This window comes from Scyliorhinus torazame, chromosome 16 (assembly GCF_047496885.1).
Source record: "Scyliorhinus torazame isolate Kashiwa2021f chromosome 16, sScyTor2.1, whole genome shotgun sequence".
Taxonomy (NCBI): Eukaryota; Metazoa; Chordata; class Chondrichthyes; order Carcharhiniformes; family Scyliorhinidae; genus Scyliorhinus; species Scyliorhinus torazame.
In genome coordinates this window covers 108,245,845-108,264,763 of record NC_092722.1, presented here as the reverse complement: position 1 = coordinate 108,264,763, position 18,919 = coordinate 108,245,845, and the positions used below count along the sequence as shown (strand labels likewise).

Genomic DNA, 18,919 nt, shown 5'->3' with positions numbered 1-18,919 from the left:
GAATTTACAGTGCAGAAGGAGGCCATTTGGCCTCGAGTCTGCACCGGCTCTTTGGAAAGAGCACCCTACCCAAGCCCACACCTCCACCCTATCCCCATAACCCAGTAACCCCACCCGACACTAAGGGCAATTTTGGACACTAAGGACAATGTAGCATAGCTAATCCACCTAACCTGCACATCTTTGGACTGTGGGAGGAAACCGGAGCACCCGGAGGAAACCCAGGCACACACACGAGAACGCGTGTTAACACTTTCTATTACTAGGACTTATGCCTTGGGTAGTGTTCCTACCTCTGAACCAGAAACTCTGGGTTTGAGTCCCACTCCAGGACATTATGGTCAAGGATGGAGCATTGTCTATCCAGCGGCCAGTGTCCTGAGCTCTGCATATTGTCCACCCAGTAGCCAGTGTCTTGGGCTCTGCGCATTGTCCATCGAGTAGCCAGTGTCCTGAGCTCTGTCTACTGGCTCAGCAGCAACTTTCTGATTGAGAGCCCCCTGCCTCTGGTTTGCTCTCCTTTCCGGAACTGGAGCATGGGGAGAAACAGGAAACATTTGGCTCCGGTTGAAATTGGAAGTCTGAAGCCAGAAGCCGAGGTGCTGAGACCCCCACCCCGCCAACCTACCGACCGCTGTCCACTCGGTGAGGGGGCAGCAGATAAGCGGGAAAGAGCGGCTAAACTACAATTCACAGGATACCGTGCGAGGGCGCCTTGACGTTTGTGCCACGCACACGGGTGAACGTGATGACGTAAATGATACGTAGATCTGCCTACGTCATGGCATTCGTGCCCACGTGATTGTGCGGACGTGCAGCGCGAGGGAGACGGAACGGTGAAGACCCAGCGGCCAGGCACAGACCGGGGGGGCCGAGGCTGACCAGTGACCAACTCGGGGGTGGTGTCGGCCGGAGGCTGACCAGTGACCAACTCGGGGGTGGTGTCGGCCGGAGGCTGACCAGTGACCAACTCGGGGGTGGTGTCGGCCGGAGGCTGACCAGTGACCAACTCGGGGGTGGTTTCGGCCGGAGGCTGACCAGTGACCAACTCGGGGGTGGTGTCGGCCGGGTGTTGCCTGGGGCCGGAGAGTGTCGGCCGGGTGTTCCCCGGGGCCGGAGAGTGTCGGCCGGGTGTTCCCCGGGGCCGGAGAGTGTCGGCCGGGTGTTCCCCGGGGCCGGAGACTGACCATCAGCCGGAGGCCGAGCCAGGGAGGCAGTGAGCGGGTTCCGGGCCCGCGCTGTATTGGAGCCAGGGTGGCGGGGAGACCATGCCGGGGGATAAGATGGCCTCCTCTCTGATCCAGACAATCGCCCGCCAGGCCCGCACCACCTTCAAGTTGCTTCCGCTAGCCGAGACCGGCGGCTTCCAGGACAACCTGCAGCAGCTGAACTCGCTGCTGGAGAAGATCCAGGTGGAGGATCTGAACCTGGGGCCCAGGAGGAGCCAAGGTCCCCGGCACGGGCCCCCGGTCACCTACATGCACATCTGCGAGACCGAATACTTCTCCATGGGGGTCTTCCTGCTGCAGGGCGGAGCCTGTATCCCGTTGCATGACCACCCGGGGATGCACGGCCTGCTCAAGGTGCTGTACGGCAGCGTGGCCGTCAAATGCTTCGACAAGGAGGAGACCGAGTCGGGCGCTAGGCCTGGAGCCGGGGTCCAGTTCAACCCGCCCCTGCTGCCGTGTCAGCAGGCCACCCTGCGCCGCTCTCTGCAGAGCTCCACCGAGGTGCTGGACCAGGCGAGCGGGCCCTGCACTCTCACCCCGCTACACAACAACATGCACCAGATCGACGCGCTGGACGGGCCCGCCGCTTTCCTGGACATTCTGGCCCCTCCTTACGACCCGGAGGCGGGGAGGGACTGTCACTACTTCAAAAGGTTGCAAACCGTGTCCGAGGGCCCGGGGAAAGCCAGCCCTGCTCCCCCTCCGGTGCAGGAGGCCGTGTGGCTGCTGGAGGTGCCGCAACCCTCCGATTTCTGGTGTGGCGGAGAGCCGTACCCTGGCCCCAAGGTGGTCCCTGATCGAGAAGCTGGCCAGATGGAATAGTAATGTACTGATTTACAGTCCACAGCCCTTCGCAGTCTCTTTCCCCCCCCCCCCCGTTTTTGCATGGTTAATACACTTTGTTCTTGCAGAGTCAGCCCTGTTTTAGTAACTTGGTCCAAAACCTCACCGAAACAAAAACTGGCGAGAAAAGGAAATTGTGCACTTGGACCATCCTGGTTAAAAGTGACAAGTGTCTTAATTGTTCACACGTTTGATCTCGGCACTGATACAAGATGTTATATAAAGGATCTGCCCAGCTCTCAAGATTGTGGGTTGTGAAACCAGCACTTAATTCATAAACATCCCAATGTTTTATTGACGGTACAACCTGTCACTAACAAACTGGATGAAATGCAGACTGTATAAATACCCCCCCCCTTCCGAAGTCGCGGTTACTTTTTGAGAACATGGGTTATTTGTTTTCCTGGTCAGAACAAAACACTTGGCAGCAAAATACTGTTCACAGTCAGTTATTTCTTGTATACATGTGTAAACTCTCAACTGTTTTCCAAAGCAGTCACAAACCTGAACTTGATAGCCATCAGAATGTACAGGTTGGCAAGCGGCTTATCTGTTTGTCACTTCACTTTAACTAATTGCCTCCACTATCTCCCCCAAGCATCGCAACATCATTTTCTTTGCTTTTGTTAAATGTGCCTACATATTTGGTGCAAGCCTTTTGAGGAAGGGAGCTGTTGGAAATTCATTGCCTTTGGTGTTTTCCAGCAGCATAGGCCTGTGTTTGTATTTATTTACTGTGATGCTACGTCAGATGCATTATCAGAGAGTCTCTTTGCACTGTGGATTCCAAAATGCTGACCCTAGCAATGCTAGCAAAAAATCCAATCAACACAATCTCAGTTATTCAGACAGCATCTGGAAATATAAATTGTTTTTTGCGGGGGGGGGGGGGGGGGGGGGGGAGGAGAATCTGTGGGGAGCAGTGGATGAGGAAGAAATTCTCACTGACAAAATCCATAAAACTACTGTGAAATTAGAGGTGTTTATGGTGCAGAGCATTAAGAGAATGGTGGTTTGGTTCTCGAATGCAATGTCTCAACAGGTTGGCAACAAGTATTTGATATGTTCAATATGACTGACTGAACTCTGAAGCTCTGCTTTAAAATTAGTTGTCAAGATTTTTTTACGTGCAAATTTTAGATGCTGGGAGCTGGATTTTTTTGTAAATCCATAATACAACACTTACAGTCTACTTGGAGGGGCTGTCCTTACATAGATTGTAAAAACTAAATGTAACCATAAGAGGCAAACATAACCAAAGGCTAACTTTAACGAGCAACACCCAAAGAAGCAAAGGGCTGAGGCTTTCTGGTTCATGTTGGCCTTAATTCTCAAACGTAAAGCTTCAGATATGGAATCCAATAAAATAGTCCACCCATCATTTGCCTACCCTGCCAACAGCCAGCTCAAAAATTCACTGAGTCGTGTCAGATCCCTTTCGGGCCCCCATGTGCTGGAGGCAGGTCATATTTGAATTTGCAGCATTGTACCACTTTGTAACTCGAGTGCGATTCTGTGTTTGCTGCCCCCCAACCCCATGATAAAATGTTCAGTTCTGCACTATTAGAAGTGTTTTAATTAAAATAATGCCCCATCATTGTAGGAATGAAAATGTTTTATTTCAGTATCTGTAGAACTGAAGAAAGATGGTAATGGGGCTTTAAGTAGGCCATGAAAGTTATTTGGTTCAGTTTTGTTGTAAGAATGGCATTGTGTACAGGATGTCCAGGTAGTTTTGCATGTTGTGGCTCTATAATCCGCATATTGCAATGTATTAGGTACCCAGTCTGCACTGATCTTTGTGGCCTTATCTGCAAATACAGGTGTAGAAAAATGTTTAGCCATTTAATTTCATTGTGTTGTAAATAAAATGAGGTGTGTAAGATATGATTTCTGATCCACTTGGCAGACTTTGCATTTGTGGAATGAAAATCGTATTTAATGCTTTGTATTATCTTTGGTTGTACCATTTCAAAAGTATATGGCAGAGGCTATTCGGTTTATTAGAAAGTATTCTTATGAAGCAATAAAATGTATTGTATGAATTTACTGATGCTGTATTTTTCAAAATGTTAATACTGGAACTTTAAACATATATTCAGAACGTACAAATTCTCAAAAATTCAATCTCCTACTCAGGCAGCGCAGTAGCAATATTGGCTGTTGCCAGATAGTAACTAAAGTGCTGTTGGCACAAAGCCATCTAAACACCGGAGGTTTTGACCCAAACCACTTGAGCTGAACACACAAACCAGAAGCAGTGTTCGGTTAACCACCAGTAAAGGAATGTATGGAACAGTTCAATGTAGACCTGTTTTACAGGCAAAACAAACTGCAAAAAGCAAGTGATTCACATTATTTCCCATTCAACTTCTCAAGTGATGAAAGTAAGTTCAGGATTCAGGAAATAAACATTTCTGCTTCAGTAAACTTTTATGTTATCACTAAATTCTTGGGTGACAACAACATCACTCTGTACAGCAGCATAATTTTTGCTGTTGAAAGACGATTAGCTTTTCAAATACCTGTATAGTAGCCAGAAAGCAAGCACTTCGGAGTTGGAATGAAATAAAGATATAATTTTGTATCTTAGAAACGTCCCATACTTTCAAGGTAAATTTAGTCAATCACATCTCTTCAATTATTGTATGACCTTTAATAGCAAGCTTTCCACCCAACTCATGCTTGAGAACCCATGTGACAACATTGCCCACCTTGGCCTGTGAGTGTCAACTTGGCTCAGATTGGTAATTTTGTTTTGGGTCTTGAGTGAGAAAGCATATTTTCCAGGGAGTGCTGTACTGTTAGATGTATTTCAGAATGAGTCATTAAACCAAGCCCCCCCCCCCCCATCTGCTCTTGGGTGGATGTAAAAGATACATGGTTCTATTTGAAGAAAAGCAGGAAATTTCCCGTATCCGGGATAACATGCATCCCTCAACCATCAAATTAATTGATCATTACTTGTTTTGGGGGTCTTCTGTGTGGTAATTGGCTGTCAGATTTCCCACATAACTGCGAGCACGATTGAGATGTAATTAACTATGAAGCACTGAGCTATCTTGTCAGTAACCACACACATGCGAGTTTATTCATTTTATGGAAGTAGAATTGGGAATTAGAGCCTTGCAGCTTCCAGTATTTGCATTCTAAGCAGATAGTTTGGATTTGATCGACGGCAGTCGCTGGAATTTGCCTTGCTGCATCTGACCTCCCATAATGCTATTCCTACCTGCCCCACCTAAGTCATTAGCTCTGCAATGTTTTCTTCTGTGTGTGTGCATCATCAGTTCCTTCTATCACACGGTTTTGCTGAAAACACTTTTCATCTTGCAGTTAAACATAACATACAGAACAGATTTGTAAGAATAGCAAACCTAAAGGGAACAAAATTTATACTGCATGATAAGAGAGTGCTGATTGGTTGGCAATGGACTCTGGTACAGACATTATCATGGAGAATGCACCAGGGAACAGTTAACTGCCAAGCTGGTATTTAAATTCAAACCGGAAGGTCAATTTTGGTCAAGACATTGTCAAAGGGAATGAACCTGGGACTAGCTGCCCCCGCCACTTTTTGTTTAGTTGTAAAAGGTGCAATGGATGGGCATGTTCTTTCTGTTGGCAAAGGATGGCACTGTGGATTGGATTGGTTTATTGTCACGTACCGAGGTACAGTGAAAAATATTGTTCTGCATGCAGCTCAAATCGATCATTCCGTACATGAAAGTAAAATACATAATGGGGCAAGCATAAAATACACAATGTAAATACATAGACACAGGCATCGGGTGAAGATGTGTGAAGCGATCAGATCAGTCCATAAGAAGGTCATTTACGAGTGGTAACAGCGGGGAAGAAGCTATTTTTGAATCTGTTTGTGCATGTTCTCAGACTTTTGTATCTCCTGCCCGATGGGAGAGTGAGTAAGCCAGGTGGGAGGGGTGTTTGATTATGCTGCCCACTTTCCCAATGCAGCGGGAGGTGTAGACCGAGTCAATGGATGGGAGGCGGGTTTGTGTGATGGAACTGGACGGTATTTATGACTAGTTTCTTCCAGTCTTCGGCCAAGTAGTTGCCGTACCAGACTGTGATGCAGCCAGATACCATACTTTCTATGGTGCACCTGTGAAAGTTGGTAAGAGTCGATGCGGACATGCCGAATTTCCTTAAGTTTTCTGAGAATGTATAGGTGCTGTTGGTCATGGCGTCGGCCTGGACAGATTGTTGATCATGTGCACACCTAGGAATTTGAAGCTGTGAACCATATCCACCTTGGCCCTGTTGATGCAGACAGGGGTGTGTACAGTGCTGTGCTTTCTAAAGTCAATGACCAGCTCTTTAGTTTGCTGGTATTGAAGGATAGATTGTTGTCATTACACCACTCCACTAGGTTCTCTATCTCCCTCCTGTATTCTGACTCATCATTGTTCGAGATCGACCCACTACGGTCGTGTCGTCAGCAAACTTGTAGATGGAGTTGGAGCTAAATTTTGACATGCAGTCTTGTGTATATAGGGAGTATAGTAGGGGGCTAAAGATGCAGCCTTGCGCAGCCCGGTATTGAGGACTGTCGAGGAGGAGGCGTTGTTATTACTGATCGCAGTCTATGGGTCAGGACGTAGAGGATCCAGTTGCAGAGTGAGGAGCCAAGTCCTCGGTTTTGGAGCTTTGATATGAGCTTGGCTGGGATTATGGTGTTAAAGGCGAAGCTGTAATTAATAAATAGGAGTCTGATTTAGCAGTCCTTGTTGTCGAGATGCTCCAGGGATGAGTGTAGGGCCAGGGAGATGGTGTCTGCTGTGGACCAGTTGCGGCGGTATGTGAATTGCAGTGGATCAAGGTGTTCTGGTAATGTGGAGTTGATGTGCCTCATGACCATCCTCGAAGCACTTCATTACGATCAATGCCAGGGCCACCAGATGATAATCATTGAAGCACATTGCCTGGTGGTTCTTTGGCGGTGTATGATGGTGGTCTTGAAGCAGGTGAGGACCTCAGAAGGGAGAGATTGAAGATGTCCGCGAACACATCTGCCAGCTGGTCCGCGCAGGGTCTGAGTGCACGACCAGGGACCCCATTCTGGTCCATTGCCTTCCGAAGGTTCACTTTCAAGAAGGCCAATCTGACTTCGGAAGCTGTGATAGTGGGTGTGGTTGTGGCTGGGGCAGTCAACAGCGGTTTGATGGTTTCCTGCTCGAACCGAGCATGGAATGCGTCATCAGGGGAGGGTGTGCTGCTGCTGGAGATTCTGCTTCACAACAGCTGTAATGCTAGTCTGTGACTCCAGCTTGGTCTGATATAGTCTCTTGGCATCCCTGATGACTGCAGAGGTCGGACCTGGATTTCTTGTATAGGTCAGGGTCGGCTGACTTGGACGCCTCAGACCTGGCCATCAGTAGGGCGTCAATCTTCCAATTAAGCCAAGGTTTCCGGTTGGGGAACGGACGTAATACTTTCTTTGGCACAAAATGGCTAACTCCCGATTTAAAATGGCTAACTCCCGATTTAAAATGGCGAACGGCAAAGGCTGATGGGAAAGTCAGCCAACAAGACACAAACGAGCAGCTGCAGGTTGAGTGTGTATTTACCTCTGGAAAGGCCAGACAAGATCGATACCGGCAACCATCAGAATATCAAAACACCAGCCATCTGCATACGAGGTTAGTCCAGGGGCCATTAACGGGTCGGGTGTGGCTGAGTTGAGCTTTTTTGGCATATCTGTTCGGATTATTCTGGGCACAGATAAGACAATTCTCGATGGAGTGGTTTACATCTTCCTTTAAATCCGGCCACCAACAAAGCTGCTTAAGATGAGCTGTAGGATCGATTCCCTGATGTCCATGACCATCATGGAACAAGCAAATCAGTTGATTCCTGTCCTGTTCAGGAACCACATAAAGGGTGTCTTTTAACACCACACTGTCATGTGTGGTCAGTGCATTTATGAACCTCTCATCGGGAGCTGGGTATTTCCCTTTTACAATCTCCCTGAGATTGCTGTCCTGCTTCTGGGCCTCCACTAGATCCTCGATCTTTGTCTGTGAGACCTGAACTGCACTCACTGGTGCGCTTTCGGGGGGTGTCCAAAAATATCCATGCCTGGAAACTGCCTTAGCCAGTGCATCGGCTTTCACATTTCCAGGGGGGGGAGGAACGATGGTGACTGCGGACTTGGTGATTATCCCAAACGTCCTGTTATGTGCTCTCTCTAAAATGTGGCGGAGCAACGGGGCTGAGGGGAGGGGTTTTCCGTCTGCGGAAACAAATCCTCTTGCTTCCCACAGGGGCAGAAATTCCGTGAGGCTGTTGCAGACATAGAGGCTATCTGGGTATCTGTCTGCTGGGCTGGGGAAGGAATCTGGGTGTTCCACTATATATGCAATGGCCGCGAGCTCTGCTGCCTGTGCGCCCAAGTGGCCTAGAAGTTTTAACGATATTTCCTCAAGGGCGCGTCCTCGACACAGATACCGCAACCTGTTATGCGCTTCCCATCCAAGACTGGAAGATCCATCCACATAGATCTTGGGCTCACACGTGTCCGTGTGCTGGGGGCTCTGGGTTGAACTACCTATCTTTCTGGGGGGTGTCTTAGCAATAAAGGGGCCTGTGTTGTGGTGTGGAGAGAGAATTTCGCATTCATGGGGGGTTCCGGGGTACTGTAAGTTGTCGGCTAAATAGGTGTGCGTCTTTGTCCTTTTAACAGTGATGTCCCGTCCCTGCAAGAGAAGGGTCCATCTAGCTGCTCTAATCTGGCTGACTGTACCGTCCTTGAGTCCGTCCAGTAAAAGTTGGGTGGGGGGTGTTCGGTGAGAATTGTAATGGGTTTCAGTCCGGTAACACATGAAAAATACTGCACTGCCCAAAATAGTGCGAGCAGGTGCCTCTCGCAGGCTGAAAGTCCCTGCTCCACAGCATCTAAAATTCTGGAGGCGTAAGCTACGGGCCTTAATTGGTCGTGCTGTTCCTGGAGGAGCACGGCTGAAAGGGTGCAGTCTGTGGTCGCTACCTCTATGGCGTAAGGGGAAAGCGGGTCTGGAACTTGTAGTGCGGGGGCTGCTATGAGTGCCTGTTTTAAAGAGTCCACAGCATCCGTATGCTGCGGAAGCCATTCCCAGGGTGCTCCTTTCTTTAGTAGGTCTGAGAGGGGTGCTGCCTTGCTGGCGAAACCGTCAATGTGGTTTCGGCAGTAGCCAACCAGTCCTAAAAACGACCGGAGGGCTGAAACGTTCTGGGGAAGGGGCAATTTAGCAATCGAGTCAATCCTTTTATGCTCGATCTCGCGTTTACCATGTGTGATAATTGTTCCCAAATATATCACTTTTTCTTCCAAAATCTGGGCCTTTTTGGGGTTGACTTTACAACCGATTGAGTGTAATAGTTCCAGGAGTTCGGACAGAAGCTCAATGTGCTCTTCCTTGGTGTCTGTCTGCAGTAATAGGTCACCTACGTACTGAACCAGACATTCGGGGCGAGAGAATTTGGCTAAACCATTTGCCAGCTGTCGGTGGAAAATGGAGGGGGAGTTGTGGAAGCCTTGTGGCAGACATGTCCACGTGTACTGCTGTGCTTTAAAGGTGAAGGCAAATTTGTACTGGCACGCCTTTGCCAATGGAATGGACCAGAATCCATTACTGACATCCAAAACCGTAAAGAATCGGGAATTGAGTCCCTGCTTGAGCATGGTCTCTGGACTTGTGGCTACTGTGGGGGCTGCTGCGGGGGTGACTTTGTTGAGTTCCCGGTAATCGATGGTCAGTCGCCATGATCCATCGGGCTTTCTCACTGGCCAAATCGGGGCATTATTAGTGGAGGCTACTGATCTAAGTACGCCCTGCTCTAATAAGCTTTCTGTTACCTTGGAGATTTCTCCCTCTGCCTCTTTGGGAAATCCATACTGTTTTTGGGGTCTAGGGTCAGGTCCTGTTATCTGTACGGAGCCAGTCATCCGTCCACAGCCGTGCTTGTGGGTCGCGAATGCTGCCCTGTTCTTTTGCAGAACTGCCCTAACCTGCTTGTCCGTACTAAGCGTGGTCGGGTTGAACCAAAATTCGGCTACTGCGCTAATTTTGTTCATGTACTCTCCTATGTTGAGCATTGCGGGGGCTCTTGCGGATTTTGCCATCTTCCAGACACACTGGTTGACTGGATCGAATGAAAGATTATGGGAATCCATGAAATCGATTCCCAGAATGTGTTCTGCTGTGTGGGGCAGGTCAACTCAAACTACGGGGTGCTTGGTGGTGATGGTGCCGATTTGAATGGGTACAGGGGCTGTGATGTGTCCCTGATGTGAGTGGCCTGTAAAGCCGCTGAGGGTGATGGTGGCTGTAGTGGGCCACGTGTCTTTTTGGAACATGGTGGAGGAATTTATTTAGAAATTCGATGGGCTGTCCCCGAATTTTCGCTGCAACTACCGGTCGTCCGGACTTATCCCAAAGGGTGGCGCAGACCCAACTGGGGGAGCCCGTACACCGTCAGTCCGTTCCGGTAAAGTCCGTCTGATCTGAACGGGCACTAATGCTATGAATGGGCTCTGTCTTTTTCTTACTCATAGTGCCCGTCTGCTGGGCTCTCTGTGGCTTTCTAGGGGCATTGCACTCTCTTGCGAAGTGTCCCAACTGTCCGCAGTTGTAACACTCCTGTGACTTGGGTGGAGGGCTGTTCTTTCCCTCACTCATCCATGCGGGGTCGTGGTGTGTTGTCTTTACTGCCTGCATATCTGCGCCAGCCTGCTTTTCCTCAGTATTCTTAACTGCGGGTTTACTTTGAACAGATTGCTCCCAAGCGCGGGACAATCGTTTCACTACCCACTTCTCGTTATGGGCCTCCTCTGAGGGATCATAACTCGTGCAGGCTTTCTGTCCTGTTTCTGTGGCATGGGAGATAAGGGTGCGGGTCCATTTGGCCATGTTGTCTGGGGACAAATGGGCGCGGTCTAAGTCTCCAAAGACTGCTGCAAAATGGATCCACAGGCGTCCAGCAAACGCTGTGGGGTGCTCGGATTTCTTTTGCCTACATTTGTTGAGGCCATCTACGGGGTCCACCCCGGTTATACCCGATCGCATCCAGGATGGCGGTATGCATTTCTGTAAGGGTGCCTCCTCCTACATTTCTGTGGGTTGGGCGCTGCTGCTACTGAAGGATCTAAACTTAAAACTGTGAGCTTTACATGCTCTCGCTCATCCAGGCCGTACATGGTCGCCTGATGCTTAACTGTGGCAAAGAAATGGTGGGGGTCTGAGGTGGGGAGGCACGGTGTGATCTTATCGCACGCGTCCCGTAATTGGGTCACTGTTAAGGGGGTGGAGTATAGAAATTCTGCATCGTCCGATGTGGCTGTGCGGTGGGTGGTTACTGGGTTAATTGGAGCTCGAACTATCTGCTTTGTGGGGGGTTGGGGCGCTTTTCTCTTTTGGGGCTTTCCCTGCGCACATGTTCCCTGAACATATCTCTGCGCTGTTTCGTTCAATTCTTCCCAATCAGGGCCGTCTTCCTGATCTAATCTTTCCCCAAAGGTTTCCTGAAAACCTTTCTGAACAGAAAGCAGAGATTGCAGCTCTGCAATCTGCTACTGGCACTTTGTGTGATCTAGCGTGCTTTGTCTTTGTTTTGTGGTGGCAGCATGGAGTGCTCTTAATGCTGCCTTGAGGTCACTACAGTGTTTCTGTAATGCCTCTACCTGTTTTTCTGTTTCTTCTCGTACCAAAACTGCACGTTGCGTGTCCTGATAGGCCTTTTCGTATTGAGACTGGAAGCTGCTTAGGTGCGCCAGACAAGACTGGTGAGCCCTTTTGGCGTCATCCACCTCTCCACCTTTTGCTGCCAATTCCCTTCTCAAGTCTAAATTCTCCTTTTCTACCTCGCTTACATCGACCTTACTCATCCGATGTATGCCCTCTACTTCTTTCCGGAGCGTCCTAACGACCTCCTCTGCGCCTCGCAATTGTGCCAAGCAGGACACGATTGCCATCGGCCTGCGAGCTTTCCCTAAGCTCTTTTTGTGGATCTCGCTCAGGTTCTCCCACCAAGTATGTCCTATACTCCCGGGACCTGATTCCTCGTCACAGAATTCATCCCAAAGGGGCCATCCTTTCCCTTTGAGATATTTGCTCATCTCTTCCTCCCAAATGGGACATTGTCCCACTCTACTGCTGCTGGTCGCTCCAACCGCAAATTCCTCTGGGTTCATTAGGTGCTGCATTTCCTGCATTGCCATCTTTCCTATCCGAATGCTTCTTTTAAATTTGGAACAGGGGAGCTAAGGTGGTGCTGTAAATACGGGTACGGCTTTCGCTACTTTCCGATATACAAGCTTCCGACAGTTTTGACGCAACAAAAAATCTATCAGTTTTACCTTATCGCCCTGTTAGTTACGCATGCACACACACTTCCGAATTATGAGTATTGATCAGAACTCCTTGAACACTTGTGGTTTTCTGTTTCCAATTGGATCTCTAATTCAAAATCTGGGTTCTCCCAGAGTGGTTTTCCACTTCTAGATCGGGTCCTGTCAAGGATGTCGCCAAATAATGTTGCTAACTTTTGCCTTAGTTTAATTGCTCTGTTTTATCACCTTTGCTCTTGAGTCGCCAGGTATCTTTATGATACCGCCACGTGGTTCAAATCCGAGTAATGATCAATAATCCAATACACCGATTAGTAAGATTTAAATCAAAGCACATTTATTACACACAGTAATCACTACTCATGCATAAATTATACGTCTAAGCTACTTCTACAGCTAACAGGCCAATACTTAACTTGGAACTAGCCCACCAGGTCAGGGAAACGAATGGCCTTTCGTTCGGGTTCTGAGCCTGCGGGATTCGAAGTTGGTACAGATTGGTAGCTCGGAGCGCCTATCTCGTAGCGAGCGTTGAAGTAAAACTTACTGGATATCGGCGGCGGCTGAACAGGTCACTGTCAAGGGTTGGTTCGCGTTGCTGAGTGACCCGGTCAAGAAGAACAAATTGAACTTGGGCTTAATTCTTATAGTCCCCAGGGGCTTCCCGCCTTTCGGGGCGGACCCTGTACCTGGTTCCAAGTGATTGAACTTTGTCCCAATCACTTGGTTCGATTTTCTCCAATGCTGGAGCGGTTCGCTGATCGATGGGCGGCCTGGAGGTGGTCGTTCACCTCCCTTTGTGTAGGCTTCTGCTGGCGCCAAAGAGTCTGGTTTTGCTTTGTGTCTAAATGTTGCTCATTGTTCCCGGGGATTGCTCATTAATATGCAGATGGCTGGTGTTTTGTTATGCTGATGGTTGCTGGTATCGATCTTGTCTGGCCTTTCCAGAGGTAAATACACACTCAACCTGCAGCTGCTCGTTTGTGTCCTGTTGGCTGACTTTCCTATCAGCCTTTGCCGTTCGCCATTTTAAATCGGGAGTTAGCCATTTTTAATCGGGAGTTAGCCATTTTAACTGGCTACAGCACGCAGTCTGTGATGGAGGTGGCATACTCGTTTAGGGTGGTCGCTGAGTTCTTGATATCGACCAGTCCACTGACTCCATGCAGTCAGGGAGGAGCTCTTCTGTTGCCTCGGACCAGCACTGCACGACCTTAACCGGATAAGGAGATGGTTTAGCACAGTGGGCTAAGACAGCTGGCTTGTAATGCTGAACAAGACCAGCGCGGGTTCAATTTCCGTACCGGCCTCCCCGAACAGGTGCCGGAATGTGGAGACTAGGGGCTTTTCACAGTAACTTCATTGAAGCCTACTTGTGACAAGAAGTGATTATTATGTTATTATTCTGTGTAGCTCCTAGCATGCGTAAGTGAGCCACGCTGCAAACCCGACTATTTGTCAGTGTAACTCTTAGCACGCTGGATTGTTTAGCAAGTGCTGTCCAATCTAACATTGGACACTTTTTGCAAACACATGCTGGTTGGGTGTGACCAGTACTTTATTCTGCTGCATTATCAATGGCAATGCCTCTGCAATCAGGGTCCTCCTGCCAACCAGTCAGCACCCTCTTGTGCAGTATAAGTTGTTCCCTTTAGATTTGGTATTCTTGCAAATCGGTCCTGATGAATGGAAGATAAAAAGTTTGACAGCATGTCTCTTATTTTCAGCAATACTCAAGTTCTGTATGACCAAATGACTATTTATCAGGCTTGATCTATTCCTCATCTGTATTCAAAATTTGGCTAAGCTCTTGTATGTGTACTGAGCCCTTAGCACCTCTGTCAGTGAACCAGTGTCGGATCATGGGTGCAGTGGCTGAAGCTATTCTATTCCAGCTTCTCCGAAGTACTACAAACTGTATTGCATCCTTCCTTTACTCAACCTGAACCCAGTATACTCATCCTGACTGTTCAAATAGATCATACTCCCAACTGTAATAGCAACCATTTCCGCTTCCAACTTTCCTGCCTTTGACCCAACCTCATTCTTTGGTGCTTCTAAATCGCTCAGCCATATCGCCAGGATCAGATTGTGCAACCCTTTCTACTTCAAAATAAATGCCCTGAGCATGTCCCAACACATTTTGACAAATCGAGTATCCAATCGAGTGCAAAGTCATTCTTGCTGCTCCAATCCTTGGCAGCTTTCATATGCTCCTGGTGCATTAATTTAAAAGTCTCGGGCCTTTTGCGCAAATCTTCAACTGCCTCTGCAAACTGGAGCAGCCCAAAGTTCCTGTTTGTATCATCCGGTTCCCTGACTTTAACCTGCAATATGACCTCTTCCTTGACAGCAACGTCTGTTGCTAAATCCTTAACCATCACAGCCTTGCATTCTGAAATTCTCTCCCTAAACTCTTCCACCTCCCGTACATCCTTCCCTACCTTTCCCCTATTACAATAGTGACTAGTTCCGAAGTACATCATTGGCATTTAAACATTGAGATGCTTTGAGGCTGTGAAAAGTGCTGTATAGAAGCAAGTATTTATTCTAGTTTGAATGTATTTAAAAAAACATCACAACTCTCGGGTATTTAAAAAAAACATTATTTTGAAGTCCTTTGATCATAAAGTGAGCGGTAATGTCCACAAATCAGCAAAATGAGCAGATAACCTGTGTTGCCCTTCAGGCACCTTTTGTCACTCAATGCTCTATTTTAAGTGCTTTGGTGTGTTTTGCTATGTTATTGTGCACCATGAGTGAAAGCTCTTCCCTCAATCCTTCATGATAACTGTCGTGTTCGGTACACTGGTCTAACACTGGCTGCAACTGGATGCAGTTTAGATCAGAAAGATACTCCAGACCTTGAAGTTAGTTCAATCAGGTTTATTGAACTAATAGCACAGTTAGCACAGTTCTCTGTGAGTTCGACTCTCTGCTAACTTAAGTGTGGTTACTCTGACTGAACCAGACTAGCTCTTAGACACGTGGTGGAGGTGTGAGATTGTAACAACACCCTTGACTGACTCTCTAGATGTTCATCAGTGGAAAGAGGCGGAGTGTGAATGCCTCATGTCTTTTAAAGTCAGATCCCACCCCTGTGTGTCCTGCCTGCTTATTGGTCATGTCCTGTTCTCTGTGTCCATTAGCTGCTTGTCTGTATATCATTATGTGTGTGTCTGCATATCATGACAATAACCAGACAGATATTTTAGCTTTTTAGGATATTTGGAATCTAATATGGAGCTTTAAGCTCCGGCATTGTGTCTGTTGGAGGAATGGGGTTTTGTAAGGGGGGATACTGAAGAAAACAGTATTTTGAAGCCCGCCTACTTTTCTGCATTACTAGCTGCTTCCTGATCTTCAGAAGCATCTTTAAGACATCTTGAATCATGCTTTTACCCTGCTGCTGACCCTATTTTTTTGTTCAGCTTCTGCTCCTTCCACTATCCTGGTAAATGTCTTTTGTAGGTAGTGAACACTAAAGAAATGAGTTGTTTTGCAAAAAATAAACTGCAAACAGCTTCAACGAGTGAAAAAATACTGTCTGACATAAACCAGTGTTATGGTTTATACTAATAAAATGGGTATAACTGGTATTCACAGGTGTAGGTTTTATTGAAAAGTTGACTGATTAAAAGTGTTTCTTTAAAAAAAATTAATAATTTTTACTCCATTTTAATGCATGCTTTAAGTTTCCTATTGGGAAATGTTATCTAAAATCAATTGGCCCGTGGTGGAATGAAAAATAAATTTGAGGTTGGTTCAACTGAATAGCCTTCTGCTTAGAGTGGTTTATTTGGCTAAATGGTAAATTGGAGACTTAGCATATTTCAAACATTTACTTGATTGTTAACTTAAGGAATCACCACCAATCAGTATTCTGGGCCAATATCCTGGCTTGGGTGACTAAGAAAGCAGCCTCATTTTACAGTAGTTCAGAACCTGTAAAATTTTGAAACCGTGTGCAGTAAAATCTATTCAGGGTATCAATATTGTCAAATGTATAATGGAATTGCACTGCATATATCCAAGTTTTTTATGTTAAATAAATTTGAATACAAACCACAGCACTGAATGTTTTATTAGCATTGAATGTTGTACCATTTTAAGTATAGTCATATTGAAGTTACTGCCTCTACTCTCCAGCATCATTGCTTATTTACAAGTCACCCATTTATATGTAATGACTTCTCTGAGTTAACCATGTCCTTAAGCAAAACAGCTGAAGCTAAAATATCTCGATGCTTCTTTGCCACAAAGGAGTTCCTTTATATTGTCAAGAGATTTTTGAGGATGTAAATAAAAGCAAGTGGCCTACAAATAATTTTGTAAACTTATTTACATAGTTTAGATCCATGTATGTTGATTCAAATTCTTCGCCTATCCAAAGGTTTTGATTTGTGTGAGAACCATGATTGCTAATGAACTAAGGAGTTACTTTACCTTCACCCTGGTGGCTCAGTCCTCCCAGGGCAGTTAATTCTGGACTGAAATGACCAAATGATAATCAGTTCTCTCCGATTTGGCGTAAATAATTAACCAATGATTAGCCGCAGTTTGAGACTTCTGTGAAACATTTTTGGGTTCAAGAGGATTGCATAATCTCCCCCTCGGGCGCCAAGAACAAGTTTTTCTTCACAAAAAAGTTTATTTTGAATTAATTTAGATAACTTGAGTGCTGGCTGCTGCCAGGTGATAGAACAAGTCAGTGGCCTTCATTGAATCAGCATTTTCTGCCTGTTAGAATCCTTGAGTTTTGCACAGACCTCCTCAATCTGAAACCTACAATTGTGTGAGAAGATTTTGGCCATTGACTTCAGGAAGGAGTTTGGATAAATCTTGCCAAATGCTTTTCTAACCGAATAACCACTTCAGAAATAAATACAGTTCATATCTGAATCAATAACCTTACCCAGGCAATTCATTGTAACCAGCGAACAACCTTGGAGAGTAGGGAGATAAGTGGAAGAGAAATGCCTGATAAAAAATATAAAGAACTTGCATTTAAATAGTATATTTCACAACTTCAGAGCCTCTTAGAATATGTTTATAGAAACATTTTTTTAGAGTATCCAATTTTTGTTTTCCAATTAAGGGGCAATTTAGCATGGCCAATTCACCTACCATGCACATCTTTTTGGATTGTGGGGTGAGACCCATGCAGACACGGGGACAATGTGCAAACTCAACATGGACAGTGACCCGGTGCCGGTATTGAACCCGGGTCCTCAATGCTGTGATGTAGCAGTGCTAACCACTGTGCCGCCCTTCCTAAAATGTTTAATAGCCAATGGAGGTGTAACCACTGTTGTCATTAAGGTAATACGGCTGTCAATTTGTGCACAGGAATCTCCCACAAGCAGTAACAAGATAAATGATCAGATAATCTATTTCAATTTTGGTTCATAGATATTCACCAGGTCACCAAGACACCTCAAATAAAAACAACTATTGTTGGAAACACTCAGACCAGGCAGCATATTTGGAGAGAGAACTGAGCCAACATTTCCAGTTGGTGATCTTTCAATGGAACCTCTGATGACATGTCATGGACCTGAAACATTAACCATTTCCCTCTCCCCATATGCTGCCTGACTTGTAGAATGTTTCCAGCATTTTCTGTTTTTATTTCACAATTCCAGCATCTGCAGTATTTTGCTTTTGCACCAGAAAGTCCCAACTCTTCAAATAGTGTATATAAGGGATGGACTTCCGGGTGCGGCGATGACCAGCTAAGTCGCACGTTTCGGCAGCTCCCGGTGGAACGGACTTTTTGGGCTCTTGATAGGAGCCCCAACGGCAATTTTAACGGCAAAAAACACTGTGCGGTAATCCAGAAGGGAATCCCCCCTGGACACGGATGGAAAAAAGAGAGGAAAGTGGCCGATTGCGGTGGATCCTCTAGAGCAGCGGCCAGGAAGGCAGGCACAAAGCAAGATGGCATCGGAAGGAGGCAGTTTAATATGGGGCCCTGACCAACAAGAGTTCCTGTGACGTTGCGTGGAAGAACTCAAAAAGGAGATGAAGAAGGAGCTGTTGGCCCCGATATTACAAGCGATTGAGGGGCTAAAGGAGGAGCAAAAGACCCAGGAACAGGAGCTTCGGGTCATGAAGGCAAAGGCTGCTGAGAATGAGGACGACATACAGGGCCTGGTGGTGAAAACGGAGATGCACGAGGCACAACACAAAAGGTGTGTGGAAAGGCTGGAGGTGCTGGAGAATAATGCGAGGAGGAAGAATTTAAGGATTCTTGGTCTTCCCGAAGGTGTAGAAGGGGCGGACGTCGGGGCATATGTGAGCACGATGCTGCACTCGTTAATGGGATCGGAGGCCCCGACGGGTCCGCTGGAGGTGGAGGGAGCCTATCGAGTTATGGCACGAAGACTGAGGGCTGGAGAAATTCCTCGAGCCATAGTGGTGAGATTTCTCCGATATAAGGACAGAGAGATGGTCCTCAGATGGGCAAAGAAAACTCGGAGCAGTAGGTGGGAGAACG

General features: G+C 47.0%; 1 protein-coding gene across 1 annotated transcript; it reads left to right on the top strand.

The window, feature by feature from the left end:
* The first annotated feature begins 797 nt into the window (after positions 1 to 797).
* adoa (2-aminoethanethiol (cysteamine) dioxygenase a) lies at positions 798 to 4,121 on the top strand. The gene has a single exon (XM_072478822.1). The coding sequence runs from the start codon at positions 1,269 to 1,271 to the stop codon at positions 2,049 to 2,051; it is 783 nt and encodes a 260-aa protein (XP_072334923.1). The 5' UTR covers positions 798 to 1,268; the 3' UTR covers positions 2,052 to 4,121.
* The last annotated feature ends 14,798 nt before the right edge of the window (positions 4,122 to 18,919 follow it).